The 24037-nt window shown below is 37.5% G+C and overlaps 1 protein-coding gene across 1 annotated transcript in view; it reads right to left on the bottom strand.

The window, feature by feature from the left end:
- The window catches only part of TEX11 (testis expressed 11), a 160885-nt gene that overhangs the window by 33835 nt on the left and 103013 nt on the right, over positions 1-24037 (bottom strand). Inside the window, exons 5-7 of the mRNA XM_087813373.1 lie at positions 22354-22449; positions 9964-10045; positions 7522-7600 (exon numbers count right to left, since the gene is read on the bottom strand). Coding sequence (XP_087669499.1) covers positions 7522-7600; positions 9964-10045; positions 22354-22449 — 257 coding nt within the window. The remainder of the gene's footprint in view (positions 1-7521; positions 7601-9963; positions 10046-22353; positions 22450-24037) is intronic.

Genomic DNA, 24037 nt, shown 5'->3' with positions numbered 1-24037 from the left:
GGGTTGTCTGCTTTCACCACTTTTATGCAACATAGAACTGGAAGTTCCTGCCACAGCCATCAGAAAGGTAAATAAAAACAGTATCCAAATTGGAAAGGAGGACGTAAAACTGTAATTATTTGCAGATGACATGATATTGTACACAGAAAATCCTAAAGACTCCACCAAAATACTGCAAGATTTGATAAATGAATTTGGCAAGATAGCTGGATACAAAATTAACATCCGCAATTTGACAGCATTTTTATATACCAAGAACGAACTCTCAGAAAGAGAAACTAAAAAAAACAATACCATTTAGCATTGCAACTAAAAAAATAAAGATACCTAAGAATAAACTTAACCAAGGATATAAAAGAACTGTACTCAAAAAACTAAAGGACACTGAAAAAAGAAATAGGGGAAGATATAAACAAGTGGAAGAATATACCATGCTCATGCATTGGAAAAATTAATGTAATTAAAATGCTCATACTACCCAAAGGAATCTACAGATTCAATGCAATTCCTATTAAAATACACAGAGCATATTTCACACAGCTAGAAGAGCTAGAACATTCTAATAATTTATATGGCACCAAAAACAAACAAACAAACAAACAGCCGCAGTCATCTTGAGAAAGAACAAAGAGGGTGGGATCACTTTACAAGATATCAAACCATACTACAAAGCCATTGTAATCAAAACAGCCTGGTATTGGTACAACAACAGACATATAGCTCAATGGAGTAAAGACAGTCTCTTTAATAGGTGGTAATTGGAAAACTGGACAGGTACATGCAAAAAAATGAAACTAGATCACCAATTTAATCCATACAAAAAAATAAATTCGAAATGGACAAAGGACTTAAATGTAAGTTGTGAAACCATAAGAATCCTGGCAAAAAACATAGGCATCTCACCTAGTAGAATTTTCACTGATACTTCTCTTAGGGCAAGAGAAACAAAAGAAAAAATAAACAAATGGGACTACATCAAACTGAAAAGCTTCTGCACAGCAAAGAAATCTGCTTTGAAATAGAAAGGAACCCCAAGGTTTGGGAGATCATATTTGTCAAGGATGCATCTTATAACTGGCTAATTTCCAAAGTATACAAAGTACTCATACAAGTCAACAAGAGGAAGACAATCCAATTAAAAAATGGAAAAAGGACCTGAATCTACACTTCTCCAAAGAGGACATAGAGATGGCCAAAAGACATATGAAAAAATGCTCAAGGTCACTAATCACCAGAGAGATGCAAATTAAAACCACAATGAGGTATCACTTCACACCTGTCAGAATGGCTCCCATGAACAAATCAACAAACAACATGTGCTGGCAAGGATGTGGAGAAAGTGGAACCCAGCACAATTTACAATACCTAAGATCTGGAAGTAGCACAAGTGCCCATCAGTAGATGAGTGGATAACAAAGCTGTGGGGTGTTTACACCATGGAGTATTATGCAGTTCTAAAGAAGAAAGATCTTGTTCCCTTTGGGACAGTACGGATGGACCTGAAGAATATTATGCTAAGCAAAATAAGCTAGCCAGAGAAAAACAAACATCACATGATCTCACTTATATGTGGAATCTAAAGAACATAGTAAACTGATGAACAAAATAGAGTCAGTGACTTGGAAGCGTGGATCAGACTGACGAATCTCAGAGGGAAGGTGGGGGTGGGTGGGGAGAGATTAACCAAAAAATTTATATGCATATATACATAACCCAAGGATACAGACAATAGTGTGGTGAGACACTAGTGAGGGGAGTGGGTGCCAGATGGAAGGGATCAATGGGGGAGAAAAGGGGACATCTGTAATAATGGAAGGAAGGAAGGAAGGAAGGAAGGAAGGAAGGAAGGAAGGAAGGAAGGAAGGAAGGAAGGAAGGAAGGAAGGAAGAAGGAAGGGAGGGAGGGAGGGAGGGAGGGAGGGAGGGAGGGAGGGAGGGAGGGGAGGGGAGGGGAGGGGAGGGGAGGGGAGGGAGGGAGGGAGGGAGGGAAGGGAGGAGAGGAAAGAGAGCAAGAAATTGAAAACCTATTTGAAAAAATAATGACAGAAAACTTCTCCTACCTGGGGAAAGAAATAGACTTACAAGTCCAGGAAGCACAGAGGGTCACAAACAAGACGAACCCAAAAGGCTCACAGCAAGACACATCATAATTAAAATGCCAAAAGTTAAAGACAAAGAGAGAATCTTAAAAGCACCAAGAGAAAAGCAGTTAATTACATACAAGGGAGCACCCATACGACTTTCAGCTGATTTCTTAACAGAAACTTTGCAGGCCAGAAGGGAGTGGCAAAAAATATTCAAAGTGATGAAAAACATGGAACTACAACCAAGATTGCTCCACCCAGCAAAGCTATCATTTAGAATTGAAGGTCAGATAAAGAGCTTCTTAGACAAGGAAAAGCTAAAGGAGGCCATCACCACCAAACCAGCACTACAGGGAATGTTGAAGGGTCTTCTTTAACAAGAAGCTAATGAACAAAAGAATCTGATAAACTAAATAGATCCAGAGACATTGACACATGTAACAGATGATCGTATTTCAGGGGGAAGAGGGAAGGGAGGTGGAAGGTGGGAAAAGATTAACCAAAGTAGTTATATGCATATATGCATAACCCATGGACACAGACAATGATGAGGTGAAGGCCTGGGGAAGGGGTGGGAGCGAGGTGGAGGGGGTCAATTGGGGGGGGGAATGGGACACCTGTAATACTTTCAACAATAAAGATAAATTTTAAAAAAAAAGTCAATACAGAAACAGTGACTAAATGGCACACTACGTCAGATGGATTTAATTGATATTTACAGAACATTTTACCCCAAAGCTGCAGAATAGACATTCCTCTCAAGTGCACATGGAACATTCTAAAAATAGACCACATGTTAGGGCACAAGGCAAGTCTCTACAAATATAAGAAGATTGAAATCATATCAAGCATCTTCTCAGATCACAGTGGCATGAAATTATAAATCAACTACAGTAAAAACACTCAAAAACATTCAAACACATGGAGGCTAAATAGCATATTATTAAATAATGAATGGGTTACCAATAAGATCAAGAAAGGAATCAAAAACTTCCTGGAATCAAATGAAAATGAACACACAACAACCTAAAATCTATGGGACACAATGAGGGAAGTTCATAGCACTATAGGCCTACCTGAAAAAGCAAAAAAAAAAATTTAGTAAACTATCTAACCCTACAACTTAATGAATTAGAAAGCTCCCCCTGTGAAGCCGTCCAGACCAGCACTTTTGTTTGCTGGGAGTTTTTTTTATTACTCCTTCAATTTCATTAGTTATTAGCCTATTTAGGTTTCCTGATTCTTCCTGATTCAGTTTTACATGATCTCACTCATATGTGGACTCTAATAAACAAAATAGACTGAGAAACAACATAGATCTAGAGACATAGAAGCATGGAACAGACTGATGAATCTCATTGGGAAGGCTGGTGTGGGGGAGTGGGTGGGGAAAGACTAATCAAATAACTTATATGCATATATGCATAACCCACAGACACAGAAAATAGTATGGTGAAGGCCTGAGGGGGGTCGGATGCGGGGTGGAGGGGATCAATGGGGGAAAAAGGAAATATCAGTAATACTTTCAACAATAAAGATAAATGTTTTTTAAAAAGAAAAAATAAATTGGATTTCATAAAAAATAATTTAAATGTCCATCTGATGACAATATCAACAAAGTAAAAAGGGAACCCAGAATGCTGGAAAAATATTTACAGATAATATATAAATGATTAATATACAGGATACACAGAGAACTTCGAAATTCAACAATAAAATAGTGAATAACCCAATTAAAAAATGGGCAGAGGACTTAAATAGACAGTTCTCCAGAGAAGATATACAAATGGCCAAAAATCACATGAAAAGATGGCCAACATCACTAGTCATTAGGGAAATGCAAATCAAAACTACATGTGGCCCAGCTGGCATGTCTCAGCAGTTGAGCATCGACCTAGGATCCAGGGGATTGTGGTTCAATTCCCAGTTAGGGCACATGCCCAGGTTGTGGCTCGATCCCCAGTTGGGTGGCACGCAGGAGGCAGCCAATCAATGACTCTCTCATCACTGATGTTTCTATTTCTCTCTCTCCCTCTCCCTCCCTCCCTGTGAAATCAGTAAAGATATATATATTTTTAAAACTACATGTGATACTACCTCACACCCATTAGGATGTAAAATTTAAAATAAAAACACAGAAAACAACAAGAGTTGGAAAGGACGTGGAGAAATTAGAAGTTTTGTGCACTGTTGATAAGAATGTAAAATGGTATATCCACTGTGAAAACAGTATGACAGTTCCTCAAAAATTAATAATAGAATTACCATGTTTTCCAGCAATTCCACTTAACCTGTGGGATCTGACATTATGTCCAGGCAGACAATATCAGAATTATATCAAATTGTAGAATACACAGCTGGTGTCACAGAGAATTGTGCTATTTGGGGCAAACCTCCACACATTTGGTGGCCAGAAGTGAAACATTTTGTGTAAGCAATAAAGGAGGCTCACAGGGAAGAAATATGTATATAGGAGAAAAACACACAGTAGGGAAGAACTACAGCAAGGGAGAAACTGTAGTACTTTAGGCTATTGGGTACTTCATTCAACCATAAAAGTAGATATGGAATTTAGGGATTAGGAGCAACTGATATTGTTTTGTAAGCCCAATTAACTATGTGGTTTGGCTGCCAGAAAAGAGCTAATTTGAGCATTGGCTCCATTAAAAGAAACATAGGATCTAAAACAGTGCTGCCCAGTTTAACTTCCTGTGATAACACAATGTTCCCTGTCTGAGCTGTCCAACAAAGTAGCCATTAACCACAGGTGGCTACTGAGACTTGATATATCTAGTGGGACTAAATTTTTTATTTTAATTAATTTACATTTAAATAGTTATGTGTGGATAATTGCTACCATATTGGACAGTGCAGATTTATAATATTTAGAACATAAAAGGCATATATTATTAGTTAGGTCTGAAGAACTGTGTTCATTTCTAGTTACCATACTTAGAAAAACTGGAAGTGACATCCAGGAAGTGAGCTTATTAGGAACATTGTTAGAATGAGCTGGGGAAGAGCTTTCAAGTAAAAGATTTATGTTATCATATGGCAGAACTAGCAGCCTTAGAAATGACTAGAAAATATGTATAAATTCTATATGAGGAAGAATTTTGTGTTTCAGCTTTGTAAAAATAATAATGATAATCTCCTCTTCCACAGGTATTCCAAAAGAGGCTAAATTACTTTTCACCCAAGAAGTCATGTACAAGTAGGAGATTGGTCTACAACAATGGTTCGTAAGGTATAACCTGCAGACCAAATTCAACCAGCCATTTGATTGTTGTAAATAAAGTTTTATTGGAACACAGCCACTTACACTCATTTATAGATTGTTTATGGCTGCACTACAACAGCAGATTAACTAGGTATGACAGACTTTATGGCTGGCCAAGTCTAAAATATAGTATTTACTACCTGGCTCTTTACAGAAAATGCTTATTGATCCCTGGTCTAAAATAGTGGTTCTCAGAACCATCTGGAGAACTAATAAAGAACACAGAGGCCTGGGCTTATTGGAATAAAGTAGGGCCTGGCCTCTTTATTTTTATCAAGTTCCCTAGTGATTATATTTTTAACAGCTTTATGGAGATATAATTCATATACCATATAATTCATCCATTTAAAATATACAATTCAGGCCTTGGCCAGGTAGTTCAGTTGGTTAGAGCATCATCCCGATACACCAAGGTTGCAGGTTTGATCCCCATTCAGGATGCACACCAGAATCAACCAATGAATGCATAAATAAGTGGAACAACAAATCAATGCTTCTTTCTTTCCCCCCACCCCTCCCCACCACCCTCTCTCCTCCTTTCTTCTCTCTCAAATATATATATATATGTATATGTATACACACACAATTTAATGGTTTTTAGTATATCCAGAGTTGTGCAACCACCACCCAATCAATTTTAGAGCATTTTCATCACACCAAAAAGAAACCCCATACCAATTAGCAGTCACTTCCCATTTCCCCCATCTCTCACAGCCTTAGGCAACCATTAATCTACTTTGTGTCTCTATAAATGTGCTATTCTAAAAATATCATATGAATAAGATGATACAGCAGCATGTGGTCTTTGTAGCTCGCTTCAACTTAGCATGTTTTTAAGGTTCATCTATGTTGTAACATGTACCAGTACTCTGTTTCTTTTTATTGCCAAATAATACTTCATGGTATGAGTATGCCATATTTTGTTTATTTGTTCATCAATTAATAGACATTTTGGTTGATTCCACATTTTAGTATTAAGAGTAATGCTGCTATGAGCATTCCAAGTTGTATGGACATATGTTTCTTATTTAACTCAGGAATGGAATTGCTGGGTCAATGGTAATTCCATTGAGACTGTTTCCAAAGCTGCTCTACCATTTTATATTCCTACCAGCAGTTTATGAGGGTTACAATTTTTCTACATCCTTGCCAGTATCTGTTATTATCTGTCTTTTTTAAAGCATTTTTAAAAAATATGCCTTTATTGATTTCAGAGAGAGGCAGGAAGAGAGAGATAGAAACATCAATGATGAGAGAGTCATTGACCGGCTGCCTCCTGCATGCCCCCTACTAGAGACTGAGCTTGCAACCTGGGCATGTGCCCTGACCGGGAATCAAACCACAATCCCCTGGATCATAGGTCGATGCTCAACCGCTGAGCCATGCCAGCTGAGCTTGAAGTATTTTTTCATTGATTTTAGAGAAAGGAAGAAAAAGGGGGGGGGGGAGAAATATCGATGTGAGAGAAAAACATGGCTCAGTTGTCTCCTGCATGCTCCTCGACCAGAGATCGAATCCACAATCTGAGTATGTGCCCTGACCTGGAAACACCTTTTGGTGTACGAGATGCTCCAACCAAGCCACACCACCCAGGGCTTATCTGTCCTTTTTACTCTAGCCACCCTAGTGGGTATGAAGTGGTTTCTCATTGTGGTTTTGATTTGCATTTTCCTGATGGCTTATGATGTTGAGCAACTTTTTAAGTGCTTATTCCCCTGCAATTCTGATGCAAAGTGGTATCTGAGAACTATTAAGAGGTCTGTAAGTGCTTTAAGGTCCCTTTTGACATTAATGATCCCATGAAGATAGTACCAGAGAGGTATATCACTTGCAGAAGTATACTTGCTCGTGCCTTCCTGTTCCACCTGACACTGACCTGCAGGTTAACCTAGTCTAACTCTTATTTTATAAAGCCATGACTATCTTATTCCTTTTTCATTTTATTATTTTAATTTTTAATATAAATTTTAAAATTAACTTGATTATTGATTGTTTAAATCATTAAATAAGCAGTTCCTTCTAACTTGATCAACACAATGGCAAATATTGTGCTCTGTGAGTATGTATGGAGATGGAGTTTAGATATAGATTCAATGTGTTCATGAAAACCTTAGAAAAATTTTAGTCTTTAGAGAAAAGAAAATTAATTCTTCTGTACCTTTCATTATCCATCAGCAGTTTGGCAATGCTCAGACAGAAGTCTAAAGACATGTCAAGCTGTAGTATTTCTATGACAGCTAACAAAGAGGAAAAAAATGAAATAATCATGTCAGTTTCATTTATGAGGAAACTTAGCTATTTTCAATAATTTTTCTCTGTTCAAAATCTACTTTCCAAATGTTTGCCATATTCCAAGTCTTGCCTAAAAAGTTATCAAAATCTTTTAATGAATAATATACAATGCTAGAGAAAGTGCAGTGAAACAGGAACTCTTAAACAGATGACAAAGTGATCCATTACAATCCTTTTAAAAAGCAACTTGGCAATACTATATGCTAAGAACACAGTGGTTAAAAGCTTGAGATGTGAAGTCAGAAAGACCTATATTTGAAACCACTTGTCACCAGCGTGACCATAGGCAAGTTACTTAGATTTTCTGCACCCTAGCTTTGTCATCTGTAAAATGGGGACTATATCACCAATCTCTTGGGGGTGATTGAGAGGGTTCTATGAGATAATATATGTAATTTATATAGCAAAACACCTAGCACTTAGTAAGCATTCAATAAATGACAGCTGCTATTATTATTATTCCTTGTACCTCAGAAATTGTATTTCTGAAAAGTCATCTGAAATATGGGAAAATGTTTATGAACAAAGATATTAAAAGCAGTGTAGATTATAACAATAAAAAGAAAATATACTCTGAGTGTGCACTACAGGATAAGGAACTGTGTGCTTGGTGGCTAGCAGTGGACAAAACACAAAATCCCTGCTATCAAGAAGCTTATAGTCTAGCTGACAGTTCACTATGGGTATTTTTAGTATTTACCAAGAACTTCCTTAATGGGTATGTGCCACCTTTTCATAATTTAAAAAAAAATGTATATTTTTAAAATTTCTTCTTTTCTCCAACAAAAAATACCAGTAAAATTCTAATGCCAGCCCTTAGTTTGACCATTTTAAAAGTAAAATACTTTCAGTAGCAAAGAAATGAACAGACAATAAAAATTCAAGTTTCATACATTCTCTCAATACAACAAAATAAAACATAATTTTATTATTTTAAACTATGGAAAACTTAGAGTCAGAGAAGTCTCCTAATTTGTACTCTGACATTGCAACTTCATTACTCTGAATATCAACAGTATCTAGATTAAGTTAAGTAAGACAATCTGGGAATAAAGATTAATTTCACTTTAAACTCTGCTTCTTATCTACATTTTGATAAAATTATAATGGGGAAATCTAGTCCAAAATTAATCAACTTCACACTAGGTGTCTCCAATAATCTCTCTGGTCTTCCTTCATTGCATTAGTTTGAGTAAGCCTATTCCTTTAATTGGTTAGTTGGCTTCTTTATTCCCTTATTGCAAAAAAAGTGAAGTTGTCCTCCTGGTTCCTAACATTTTTCAACCTGTGTATACTGAGATGACAACCTAGAGATAGTAACAACCTAGAGATGAAGAATCCTTTGTACATTTCTGAGGTCTCTTAGTGACTGGTTAAGATTCTAGAGGTCACAGAGTTTCAGCAGTACTACATTAGCACTAAATTTAGAGCTACTTCCAAATTTGACTACTGACCAACTTATAACAGATTATTGTTATTTATTGGATAATCAGTGATTATACTAACATAATTTTATAGAGTAAAAATAATGAAGCTCTATAATACAACTATATTTTTATATAGCAAAAAAAAAAAGCATGTATGCATTAAAAGAATTTAGAGTGAGTTATTTTTATGACTAAACATAACTGAAATACTGTTAAGGGGCCAGTGTGCATAAAGAGATTTCTTTTGCCTCACTTATCTATATAACAGTGAAAATACATCATCATAATAACAGTAGTAATAACAGTGATAATAATAACTACAATAATAGTTGTTATTACACACTTAACTATACACCAGGTATGGCGCTAAATGTTCTACATACATTTTCTCATAGGATTCTCAAAACAACACAGTATCTCTTTTAAAGATGAACTGAAGTGCAGAAAAGTTAAGTAACCTGCCAAAAGACCCACAGCTATATATCGGGATGTTTACTTTGTGATGAGTATATTCAAGTCCCCTGAGAATTTTGAAAAACAAATAACAATGTTTATATAATTATAAAAATAACATTACAAAGGCTTTTCCCATCAATAGGTAATCTTTATTCATAGTAATAGACAACTTAAGAACGGTTGGGCAGCTGCAACTCTCTGCTAGATTAAAAGAAAACAGATAGCTTTTATTCAGGTCTTTTTTACTACATATTAAATTTGCTACTGTTCTCTCCTTTCTCTTTTTCTTCCTGGCTAATGATCATCTCTCTTTCTTATGTGATCATTTTCCTTCTCAGACACCATCAAATCATACTACAAAATATCTATATTCAACAAATTGGTGGTTAAATTTCAAAATTGCACTTCACACACAGAGATGATACCTTCAAGGAGTTCTTCATTAGCTGTTTCGCCCTTCAAGAGGATTTTTATCTTCAAGAAAAGTCCAGCTGGGTTTAAATGTTCCTATTTTAAACAAAGAAATCACAATTATCTTAAAACTAGAATGTAAAAGACAATTTTCAAGTAATTGCCTGTTTTATTCAACCACAGCAGGATGACTCATGATCAAAGGAAATCAAAATTATAAAAGATCAGATCATAATATCCAGTTTATCCCTGGGGATATTTTTCCTGATATTTTATTCAATCTAAATGAAATGAGACAAGGAAAAGAACATGTAAACATTTCCAATGAGTGGCAAGCATTTAAATGGCAAGGTCAATACTTAAACTGTGTGAATATAAGGCCATATTCTTGTCTTGGTAAGCAAAACCCCAAACATCAATTAGAATTGGGTGTGAGCTTTTTTTGAGATTTTAATGATAGCTTGAGTGCTCTGCAAACAATGGTTGAAAGAAATAGAAAACATAATGTCTTTCCTATAGGATATGCCTGTCATATTTACTATTCACAACAATGAACTCTGAATGGTTTTACCAAGCCCTGTTGGCAGGCCTTAAGCCATTTGTGATCTCTAGCCTGGTTCTACATTTGCCTGACAGGGTACATCTTTTAACAGCTGGCTAAGATTAAAAGTGCAGTGTAGGCCCCCAGAATAGAACTTTTCTCTCTAAAAAGCCAATTATCCTCAACATGAACACGTACTCATTAAATTCAAACTCTGAAAATGATTATGCTTATTCATGTGTGAGATGCCTTAAGAATGGAAAGTTAGAGGAAGTAAGCACTGGTATTAAAAGGTTTTGCAATATAGATGACATTAATACAAAGAATAAAGTTGCAAATTTTAATCTATTCCATTACTCCCTTTCCTAGTGGGCATGGTGAAATATGTCTTAGGCTCACTTACCTTTGATGTACAGGTCATACAGATCTTGGCAGGATCTGTTTTCCTTTAGTCTGTGATACTCACAAAAGTTAACATTGTTTTTCTCTTTTATTTCATTACTAAACAACTCCAAAGAATGGATAGTACTTGCTTTTATTGTATCATCATCTATTTATTTCCATAAACATTTGCACTGTAGTGTCCATCCTTACTTTCTCTTGAAACTAAGCTTTCAAAATTCATGACTAAGTACCAGTTAAATCCATCAGCTTTCTCTCTTCCATCAATCTCCTCGTGTTATCTGTAACATTTCTCAGTGTCATTTCTCACACTTCTTCCTTAGATTTTTGTTTGTTTTTGCTTTTGCTTTTTACCAAACAGTTATTGGAAAACTGGATCCAGGAATAACAAATTTTCAAGGCAAGTACTGTGAATATTGTTTTGCAGATGAGGAACCTGAGGCCCCTATGGAGTAGCTTATCCACAGTCATACACTTGCTAAGTGGTAGAGTTGAAATTTGAATTCAGATCTCTCTGACTCTAAAGGCCATAATCTTTCCACTATAATATGTTGCCTCCCCTGAAGTTCTTTCTACCCTTGGCCTGCCTAACATTATACTGTCCAGTACTCCTGTAAGCTCTAAAGACAACTTTTCCATTTTTTAGTGTGAAGTGTATCATATATACATACACAATTATAGAAAATACATATGTATAATTTACAGAATGATAAAACAAACACCCATGTACTCACTACATAAGAAACAGAACACTATCAGTACATTAGAGGCCTCCAATGTACACTTACTTGCCCATTTGCATCCTCCTCACTTACCACAAAGGTAAACTACCTTGAATTTTGTGCAGCCATGTCCTTGTTTTTCTTTATAGGTACTCAATATATTGTTTAGTTTTACCTGCATTTGAATTTCATTCAAACAGAATCATAATGTATACAAATTCTTCTGTGACTTGCTTCTTTCATTCAATATCATAATTTTAAGATTCATTTATGTGGATGCATGAAACTAATTTGTTTTCATTACTCTGCAGTGTGGTCTTCAAATCGTATTCCCTTCAACAATATCACCTGGCCCAGCCGGGTGTGGCTCAGCGGTTGAGCGTCGACCTAGGATCCAGGCGATAGGGGTTCGATTCCCGGTCAGGGCACATGCCCGGGTTGCAGCCTTGATCCCCAGTCGGGGGCGTGCAAGAGGCAGCTGATCAATGACTCTCTCATCACTGATGTTTCTATCTCTCTCTCTCTCTCTCTCTCTCTCTCTCTCTCTCTCCCTCTCCTTTCCTCTCTCTGAAATCAATAAAGATATATTTAAAAAAACACACACAACAATATCACCTGGAAACTTGTTAAAAATGCAGACCCCAACCAAACCTACTGAATCAGAAACTTTGGGTGTGGGGCCCAGCAAATAGTGTGTATGTGTGTGTGGTTTAAAAAAAAATGTGTAAAATCATTATTATTGATGTGTATTATAAAAAGTTTCCATTTCAACATAAATTCTAGTACCTGTTTAATAAGGTAATAAACATGGAAACTATGTTTTAACAGACACTCTAGTTAATAGTTATGAATACTAAAGTTTGAGAATGACTACTCTATATAGCATTCCATTATAAGACAATTTATTTACTTGGTCTACTTTGGACACTTGAGTTGCTTTCAATCCAATTGCTATTATGAACAATCAGCTTTTTGTACTTTTCTCCTAGTATACAAATGCAAGAACTTTTTTCCAAAGTATATACCTAGGAGTGAAGTTGCTAGGTGATTCAACTTTATCAAGTAATGTCAAACTGTTATTCAAAGTAGTTGTATCAATACTCAAAAAACTAGGATTAGAAGGGAAACTTCCGCAACCTAATAAAGAGCATCTACAAATATCCCACAGATAACACCATACTATAATGGTGAAATACCGAAAACCTTTCCACCTGTGATCAGGAACAAGGAACAAGAAAAAGATGTCTGTTCTTGTCACTTCTATTCAACATTGAAATAGACAATAGACATTCTCACCAGGGCAATTAGGGAAGAAAGAGAGATAAAAGGCATCCAGATTGGAAGGAAGTAAAATATCTCTATTTGCAGGTGAAATGATCTTGCATATTGAAAATCCTAAGGAATCCAATATAAACCTACTAAAGCTAAAAAGGAATTCAGTCAAGTTTCAACATCAGTATTTTATTTTGGGAGGGGGAGAGGAGGAGAGGGAGAGAGGGAGAGAGAGAGAAACACATCAATGTGAGAGAGACACATCGATTGGTTACCTCCTGCAGGCACCCCTGACCAGGGCCGGGATCAAACCTGAAACACTTTGGTGTGCAAAACAACGATCCACATCAGCCAGGGCAAAATATCAATATCTTAAAAATCAACTGTATTTCTATATACTATCAATTAACAATCCACAAGTGAAGTTAAGAAAATAATTGCATTTATAATAGCATCAAAAAGAATAAAATACATAGGAATAAATTTAACAAAAGAAGGGCAAGACTTATAGACTGAAAAATACAAAACATTGTTAAAAATATTTAAAAAGGCCTAAATAAATGAAAAAGCAGCCCATGTTCCTGGATTGGAAGACTTAACATTGTTAAAATGGCAATAATCCCCAGATTGATCTACAGATACAATGCAATATCTATCAAATTCCCAGCTGGATTCTTTGCAGAAATTGACAAGTTGATCCCAAAATTCATATGAAAATGCAAAAGATCTAGAACAGCCAAAACAATCTTGAGAAAAAAGAACAAAGTTGTAGGTATCGCACTCCCTAATTGCATATTATACTATAAAGCTTTAATAATCAAAATAGTATAGTACTGGCCCCAAAACAGACACAGATCAATGGAACAGGATAGAAAGCACAGAAATGTACTCTCACTTATAGGGTCAATCTATGACAAAGGATGAAAGAAAATACAATGGAGAAATGACAGACCCTTCAACAAGTTGTTTTGGGAAAACTGGACAGACACATGCAAAAAAACAAAACTGGACCACTCTATTACACCATATACAAAAATAAACTCAAAATGGATTAAAGGCTTAGATGTAAAATGTGAAACCATAAAACTCCTAGAAGAATACAGAGGTAGTAAACTATTACATCAGTGTTAGTAATATTTTTTTTACATGTCCTCTCCAGCAAGGGAAACGAAAGCAAAAATAAACAAATGGGACTTCATCAAACTAAAAAGCTTTTGGGAACAACAAAGGAAACCATCAACAAAATGAAAAGACAACCTACTAAATGTGAGGAAATATTCACAAATGATATATCCACTTAGGGATTGATATCCAAAACATAAGGAACTCATACAACTCAATAACAAAAAAATAAATAAATAATATTATCAAAAAACGGACACAGGACATGAAGAGACATTTCTCCAAAGAGGACATACAGATGACCAACAGAGATATGAAAAGATACTCAGCATTGTTAATCATCAGGGAAATGCAAAATCAAAACCATTATGAAATACTACCTCATACCTGTCAGAACAGCTATTATAAAAAGTCAACAAAAAACAAGTGTTGGCTGGATATGGAAAAAAGAAAACCCTCATGCACTGTTGGTGGGAATGCAGATTGGTGAAGCCACTGTGGAAAACAGTATGGAATTTCCTCAAAAAATTAAAAATGGAACTGCCTTATGACCCAGTGATTCCACTTCTGGCTATTTATACAAAGAAAATAAAAATACCAATTCCAAAAGATATATGTACCTCCATGTTCATTGCAGCATTACCTACAATAGCCAAAATATGGAAGCAACCCAGGTGCCCATCAGTAGGCAAGTGAATAAAAAAGGTGTGGTACATACATACAATGGAATATTACTCGCCATAAAAAAGAATGAAATCTTACTATTTACAACAACAAGGATGTACCTAGAGGGTATTCTGCTAAATGAAATAAGTCAGATAGAGAAAGACAAATACCATATGATTTCACCTATATGTGAAATCTAAAGAACAAAATTACAAAACTGAAACAGATTCATAGATACAGAGAACAGACTGTTGCCAGAGGGGAGGAGGGTTGGGGGACTGGGTGAAAAAGGTGAGGGGATTAAGTACAAATTGGAAGTTACAAAATAGTCACAGGAATGTAAAGTATAGCTTAGGGAATATAGGCAATAATTTTGTAATAACTACGTATGGTGGCAGGTGGGTACTGGAAATACCGGGAGGAACATTTTGTAAAGTATGTAATTGTCTAACCACTATGTTGTACACCTGAAACTAAAAAGAAATACTGTTGAATGTAAACTCTAATTGAAAAATAAAATTTAAAAAAAAGTAATGAATTATAAAACAGTGAAAAAAATAATACACAAATCCATACTGATAATAAATAAGTGAATAAGTAAATAAATATAAAAATGTTAAATAAATGCGAGCAGGGAGAGCTCTTGCTTATAGTAGAATGCTAAGTGCCAACTGGTAAACGTTGATAGAGTGCTAAAGTTGAAAAACGATCATTTGGCAACTATCATAATTAAGATTGGTTCAGGCAAGAAGACTAACTCTAAAAAGAAATTTTAATGATAAGAAGGGTATATGTATAATTTTTAAGTCTCTTGACCAATTGTTTAGTAGTTACAAGGGAAAAATAGGAAATAAGCAGTGAAGAAACTGGGAAACACCTCTGACCAGGTGATCAACCTTAACATCACCAATGAGGAAATTATGGGCCTGCTGATGTGATGCCTTAGGAAGGGGCACAATCTCACTCATGTAGTATTACAGTCACAAATGCATAACCTGAGTCCAATCAGAAGGAAACATCAGGAGGAGGAAACAAGATGGCAGCGTAGGTAGCAGCAGTACCCACCGCCGATCACAACCACATCAAAATTACAACTAAAATACAGGACAACCATCACTCAGAGCCTCCTGAAATCTGGCTGAACAGAAGCCCTACAACCAGGGAGCTGAAGGAACATCGAGACTGGTAGGAGGGGCGGAAATGCGGGCGGATCGGGGCTGGATCGGAGACTTGGGGCGGGCCCACACCCGGTGCCACAGTTTAAACCCGGGAGGGACATCTCGGCAGCAGAGGTTTCCAGGACAAGTGAAGGGTCCCAGCCCCACAGCAGGCCCCCAGCCCAGGGCTCCAGGTTTGGAAAGAGAAGGCCCACAACTTGGGGCTGTGAAAACCAGCAGGGACTGTCACTGAGGGACCTGGAGGCTACGGGAGCCCTAGGCTTTCCTCTTGAAGGGCCTGCGCGTGGACTCACTCAGATGAGCTCCCTCTGAGCCCCCAGGCCCGGCAGCAGCTGGAAAGGACCTGGGACACTCGGGGAGGAACTAACCTGCCTGAAATTGGGGCAAGAGGTGGAGAGGCGGCTTCCTCCCATACAGAAGAGCTGGCAGAGCCCATTGCTCCTTTGGCGAACCCTCCCCGCACACAGCCGGCAGGCAGGCGCCATATTTGAATCGCCAGCACCTGACTCACACCTTTGGCCCCGCCCCGTGATTCCCGGAGGCCCCGCCCCTACCCACCTGCAAGCTCATCCAGGCCATTTCCAGTGGCTTTTCTGTGCAAGTGGCCTCTAGAGCCTCATGCTTAGGACTTTCCTAAAATCTCTCAAACAAACAGCAGTGGGCCCCATAGAGCTTGAAAAGTGGCCCCAGGGCCCCATAGAGCTTGATAAGTGGCCCCAGGCCTGGCACTAGAGGCAGCCTGCATTGGCTCATAGCTTGGCCTCTCCTGGGCAATGCCAAGCCCAGCACAAGTAGCAGCCAACTACGGTTTGCTGTGTAGCTCGTGCTGGGTGGCCCTGGGCAAGGCACTGGCCCAGACTGACTTTGCACCTTCCGGGAGGCCACAGAGACAGTGCACCTGGTGGTCAGACTTAACGACCCTGGATTACAACCCTACCACATCCACGAGTGACACACTCAAGGGGCGCACTTGGTGAACACCAAAGCTCCACTGAAGTAAATCCTGACCCATAGGGGTGTCTCCAGCACAGCAGCTCTTTAGCTGTAGTTGTAGCTGGTGCTCACAGCCGATTGGCCTGGGGGTCAATTCCTCCCAGTGATGCCAACAGCAACAAAGGCTCAACTACAACAGGACAGTGCACACAGCTCACATAGGGGAGCACCTAGAAGGCCCAGCTCAGGTGACTGGGGAAGCTGAGCCACTGTACCCTACAGGACACCTACTACACAAAGACACTACAAGTTCCAGGAGACATAGCAGCTCTACCTAATACATAGAAACAAACACCAGGAAGCAGCCAAAATGTGGAGGCAAACAAACATGTCACAAAGGAAAGAACAGAAGAAATCTCTAGAAGAGAAACTAAATGAAATAGATAAAAGCAAGCTAACAGATACAGAGTTCAGAATTTTGTTTATAAGGATGCTCAAGCATATTAGTAAGAGTATTAGAAAACAAGTGAGACCATCAATGACCTAATAAAGTACTAATTTGAAATGAAGGCTACACAAAGTGAAATGAAGAAGAATTTACAGGGAATCAACAGTAGAGTAGAGGACGCTGAGAATCCAATTAGCAATTTGGAACATGAGGAAACAAAAAACACCTAACCAGAAGAGCAAAAAGAACAAAGAATCCAGAAATATGAAGATAGCATAAGGATCCTCTGGGATAACTTCAAAAGGCCCAACATTGGTATTATTGGGATGCCAGAAGGAGAGGAAAGAGAGCAAGAAATTGAAAACCTGTTTGAAAAAATAATTACAGAAAACTTCCCCTACCTGGGGAAAGAAATAGACTTACAAGTCCAGAAAGCACAGAGGGTCCCAAACAAAAGGAACCCAAAGAGGCGCACAGCAAGACACATCATAATTAAAATGCCAAAAGTTAAAGACAAAGAGAGAATCTTAAAAGCACCAAGAGAAAAGCAGTTAGTTACATATAAGGGAGCACCCATACAACTCTCAGCTGATTTCTCAACAGAAACTTTGCAGGCCAGAAGGGAGTGGCAAGAAATATTCAAAGTGATGAAAAACATGGAACTACAACCAAGATTAGTCTACCCAGCAAAGCTATCATTTAGAATTGAAGGTCAGATAAAGAGCTTCTCAGACAAGGAAAAGCTAAAGGAGGTCATCACCACCAGACCAGCACTACAGAAAATGTTGAAGGGTCTTCTTTAACAGGAAGCTAATGAACAAAAGAATCTGATGAACTAAATAGATCCAGAGACACTGACACATGTAACAGACGATCATATTTCAGGGGGAAGAAAGAAGGAGGTGAAGGGTGGGAAGAGATTAACCAAAGAAGTTATATGCATATATGCATAACCCATGGACACAGACAATGATGAGGTGAAGGCCTGGGAGGGGGGTGGGAGCGAGGTGCAGGGGGTCAATTGGGGGGTGTGAAATGAGACACCTGTAATACTTTCAACAATAAAGATAAATTAAAATAAAAAAATAAAAATAAAAAAAGAGAAGGAAACATCAGATAAACCTCAAACAAAGAACTTTTGGTTGAAACAAGGTGGGGAGCCCAGCAGTGTGGCTCAGCGGCTGAGCATCGACCTATGATCCAGGAGATCTTGGTTTGATTCTCCCAGTCAGGGCACATGCCCAGGTTGCAGGCTCAATCCCAGGTGGGGTCGTACAGGAGGCAGCCAATCAATGACTTTTTCATCACTGATGTTTCTATCTCCCTCTCTCCCTCTCCCTTCCTCTCTCTGAAACCAATAAAGATATATATTAAAATAAAAAAGGTGGGGAGCGATTGTATTCTTCTAAAATGTCAAAGAAAGGCTGTGGAAATGTTCCAGATTACAGGAGACTAAAGAGACATGACACATAAATGCAATACCTGATCCTATATAGTCATGCACTATATAACAATGTTTCAGTCAATGAGGGAGCCCCATATATGATGGTGGGCCTGTAAGATTATAATGAAACTGAAAATTCTTATCACAGCCTTCTTAAGATCATAGTGCGATGCATTCCTCACGTTTGTGGTAATGTGGTCTAAACAAACCTACTGTGCTGCCAGTCCTATAAAAATATATAGCACATACAATTATGTATGGTACATAATTCTTGATAATGATATAAGTGACTATGTTACTGGTTTATGTACTTACTATACTATTTACCATTATTTTAGAGTGTACTCTTCCTACTTATAAAAAACATTTGCTGTAAAACAGTATGTTGTTATGTTGGCAGCAGCCTTGTACGTGTCATGTTTACCACAACTCTTGATTGCATCATTTTCTTTTGGGCTTCACTTAATTTTGCATTGTTTTATAAATTTAGTATAGCCTAAGTGTATAGTTTTTATAAGTCTACAGTAGTATAATATCCTAGGCCTTCACATTCAGTCACCACTCACTGACTCACCCAGGGCAACTTCCAGTCCTGCAAGTTCCATTCATGGTAAGTGCCCCATACAGGTGTACCATTTTATCTTTTATACTGTATTTTTATGGCACCATCTCTATCTTTAGATACACAAATATTTACCATGTGTTGTCTACAGAATTTAGTACAGTAACAGGCTGAATAAGTTTGTAGCCTAGGAGCCATAGGCTATACCATACAGCTTGGGTGTGTAGTAGACCATACCATCTAGGTTTGTGTAAGTGTACTCTATGAAGTTTGTACAATGAAACTCCCTAACTATACATTTCTTAGAATGTATCCCCGTCATTCATCAGTGCATGACCATACTGAGGGGAAAAAATGCTAAAAAGTTCATTATATGATATATGTTAGGAGCAATGTAGGTGAGCAACTGTCACTATAAAAACTGCAACTTCTGCATCCAGGGAAAAAAGAGACATGCTGGCAAGAAGGCATATAGCCAGTATGCAACCTCCTCAGTTCTCTTGGTCCCTGTTTTTTACTTGAACTTGAATCTTGGCAAATTAAAAAAAAAACTTTTGAAAATGTTCATGTCTAATAATTTTAAATTTTAAAAACTTTAATATTAAAGAAGTTTTTCAGCATTAAATAACACCACCTACATGACATAAAGTTCAGGAAAATATAATTCAAGTACATGTTATGTTTGAGGAATTCAATACTTTGGTTAACTGAACTATTCATTTTCATGCTTCCAATCTTGTTGAAAAAATCTCTTTCTAAAACTTATCAGTATATTTAATTGCCTTATTAAGTAAAACATATTGATCCTAATTGAATCTCTTTTTAAATTGTCATCAGCCTATCAATGTTCCCTGTCGAGTGTAGAAGTATATATGCATGTGAGTATATATGTATATATGTATGCATGTATGTATGAGCATGAGCTGAAAGAAAACCACTGGTGTTGGGTGTTTTTTTTTTTTTACAGATTCTGTCCAATTTACTCTGTTTAAGAAGGCTAGTGTTTAATAACATTAATTTGAAATATTTCCACCAATAACAATGAAAAGAAAAACAGTTTGGGCACATGGAGGGCTAAGTTTCAGTGATCTGGAAAGTTTTCATTTATATGTGACAGCTGCTCAGCTTTTTTCCCAGATACTACGGTAATGACCTGAAGTCCCATCTCTTTCAAGTGAATTTCTGAATTTTGTATTGGCTGAGAAAGAAAAGAGAAAGAAACCTTACTGGGAGCTCCTTTGTGAGGCACAGAGGACCTTTACCAACTGGCTCCAAGTAGGCCTTTTGGCCTCCCTCCCTCTGGCTGCCTTCCAGTGGGCATCACCTGGGAGCTTGCTAAAAATGCAGAATCTCAGGCCTCACCCCAGACTGACAAGAGTCAGAATCTGCACATTAACAAGGTCCCCAGGAGCTCCGAATGCACAACGAAGTGTGAGAAGTGCTGTTCAAGTCTAGAACATGACCAGGAACCAAATAGTCAGCTCTTTATAATTTCAGGAAAAACCTGCCCTTTGAACAGGCCCAAGCTGGACCCTTCTTGTACTGAACTCCATGCTGCAGTGGGTAGTGCTCAGAAAAACTCAAATTCATTCATTCATTCATTCATTCATTCATTCATTCATTCATTCAATTAATATTAGGACAAATCATATGAAGTTGCTATTCAATAGGTCACAGATGGTTAATATTGTCTAACATGACCTAGCTCTTAATATTTATTGAGCTCCTATTATGTGCCAGGCACAATGCTAGGTTTTGGGGATGCAGCAGTGAGCAAAATCAGCCTTGATTGCTGCTTTCATAGAGCTTACAGTCTACCAGGAGAGAGAGTCATTATTATTTTTTTTAATCCACACAAATAGATATAAAATCACAACTGTGGTAATAGCCACAAGGTGGAAGTCTCTGGTGCATGGACCATCCATGAGTTGATGTATTTCAGGGTGGTGTTGGTCAGAAAAGACATCCCTGAGGAAGTGTGGCCAGAACTGCATTCTGAAGGGTGAGGGGACAGGGAGAAAATGAGTAGCGTGCAGACTCAGGGGATGAGAATTCCAGGCAGAGGGCATGGCAAGTGCCAAGGCCTCCTATAAAGGATTCCATGGAAAGTAGAGACTCCCTTGACTGCAGGACCCAGCTAGAGTCTAGAGTCTCTCCTGTCCCAAATGACCTTGCCAGTGAGGAAGCTGAGTTTGTCTACAGCAGTTCCCCAGGCTTTCTGCTTCTCCTGCAGTCTCTGTATTTAAAAAGGCTGCCAATGCTTTCTTTTTCCCATGGGCAAGGACTGGAAGCTACTGTTTAACGGTCCTGCTAGTCCAATTTACTCACTTCACATCTGTGTGCTCTGCTTTTGATTTTTCTTGTCTGAATAAACTTTGGTGGCCTCAGGGGAACTTGTTCCAATTTCCTGAATGCCTGTGGTGTCTCTCTTGATCCTAAGTCTTTGCACATGCTGTTCCCTCTGCCTAGAACACCACATGGGCAGTCTGCCTACCTCCTTCCACTCCAAGTTATTATCAGCACCCATCCAGGAAGTCTTCTTTATCCTCTCCCCGCAAACTTTGCTGCTGCTCCCACAACCACCTTCAATAGACATCTCAAGCACTCATTGCCCCCTTAGCACCAAGTCTGATTTTCCTCATCAATCCTCCCCAACACTCAGCTCAGGGCATAGGAGGTACTCAATATTCACTTGTTGAATGAATAAATGAGCTACTGTATTTAACCTGATACACAGCGGTGGCCCACTGTGGGTTGGCTTACCCAACTGCCGTTTCCCCCTTCTTTCTGTCTTCCTTGCCTGACTTCCTGCTCATGGTGTTGGTTTTTAAACTAAATTCCATTGTCTGCCTATCTTATCATCATTTCCTTCTTTATCCTAAAAACTCACAGCAGAGAGAGAGGCCTGTTTCATATAAAAGAATTTTTTTCAAAAGTATCCGCTGTCAATGGGGTACATTTTATTTTTCCTTTCTGTGCTATAAAAAAAAAGATTATTATAATCTGTTGTTTAAAAAAATTCTAGGGATACTAAAGCAAGTGTCAAAATTAGATTTCAAAATGTGAATCAAAGTTTTAAAAAATTCATCAATTTCAAAAATAAAAACCTCATACCTTGTTTGCTAGGTTTACAGCGCTGAGAGCCTGATCATAATATTCTCTGTCATCCCAATCCAAATAAACAGTGGCTAGTAACCGTAGAATTTTAGCCTATAATTAAAAATAGAAAAAAGCACACAGCTGAGGGTTAAATTATAATACAACATCTGATTAGCATTTACATAGTGACAGGCATCTTCTCAAATGTTAAGTCATCATTTTCTTAAGTAACCGCATAGTCTTGGTATATGTCTCCTCATTACGCTACCCACACCAAACACTGTGTAAGGATTTTATAGTAATAGCTTATCTTAATACAATTGTGTTAATATAATTATTTTTTAACAGTGTTTTAACATTAAAGTACTTTATCATCCCCAATTTACAAATAAAGGAAGCTAAGGCTAGATCACAGCAATACTTAATTTAATCACCTTACCACCTACCGTATAGGTTGCATTATATTAAGCCTACATCAGAAGAGATAAATAGAAAGACATCATCCCTTTCTCAGACTTTACAGCTTGGTTGAAATTAACCAATTGGACCAAGACACACATACCACCATTTCAGTAGGAATAGATAGATATACTTTCCTAGAGAGATTTCTGCCAACTCAACTAAGTTTTAAAATTAATAATGTATTGCTGAATTAAGTACGTTTCTCCAGACAGGTCCACATTGATAAGGGGAGTAACTCTATTCAGTGTGAACATATTTAACTACAGGTTCACATTTTGAAAGAAGGAGCCCTATTTCAATGAAGAGTCTGCCTCTAAGTATAATAAGAACAGTAGGACCAGGCAAAGGTGATCTTCTAACATTTAATATACGTTAAGCACATTAAGGCTCTGTGAAACTAGAGAAATGACATTTAGAGTATCATACCTTTAAGTTTTTTAATTCAAAAACTAATATGGATCAAGTAAAATGTATATAATGGACTTAACATCATTATTATTATTGTAGAACAACTCTCAACTTATAAACTCTCCCAGAGGACTTTTATGGAGTAAATACAGCATCTCTGAAAAAGACTGTAGCTATTTCATAATAGTAAAAGGGTCATATAGTCAGAAAAAATATAACAAAATGGAAGGATCTCAAAACTATTATGTTAAGCAAAAGAAGGCAGACATAAAACAGTACATACTATATGATTCCATTTATACAAAGTTCAAGAAAAGCTGAAAATAATCTATAGCAACAGAAGTCAGAATAGTGGTTTTATCCTGGGGGTAGGAATGACTACTAACTAGAAAGGGCCCAACAGAACTTTTGAGGGTGATAGAAATTTCTGTAACTTGATCTGTGATAGTAACTTGATCTGTGATAGTAACAAGACCATATAGATATATTAAAATTCATCAGGCTGTACACTTAAGAGTTGTATAATTATTGTGCAAATTATTCTACATAAATTAAACCTCAATAAAGTACTGTCACCATGAAAGAAAAACGACTTCACCAGCTATATCTTAATTTTTAAAATACTTAAAACTAAAAAAAAAAAAAAGGAAAACTACTTTGTAATCTTGCTTCGCAATATACATATTACATTTCAATCACAATAAATCCTGTGTTCTATCCTCATTTCCTCCTCCAGACATCTTGCCTGGTATTCCCTTCTCCCTCCATTTTAACTGTATGGAACCTGTATGGAACCCATCTACTTTTCAAGGACTTCCTACCACAAGGC

The sequence above is a fragment of the Miniopterus natalensis genome, chromosome X (assembly GCF_054644295.1).
Source record: "Miniopterus natalensis isolate mMinNat1 chromosome X, mMinNat1.hap1, whole genome shotgun sequence".
NCBI lineage: Eukaryota > Metazoa > Chordata > Mammalia > Chiroptera > Miniopteridae > Miniopterus > Miniopterus natalensis.
Note: the sequence above shows the minus strand (reverse complement) of the source record. Positions and strands in the feature narration are given on the sequence as shown.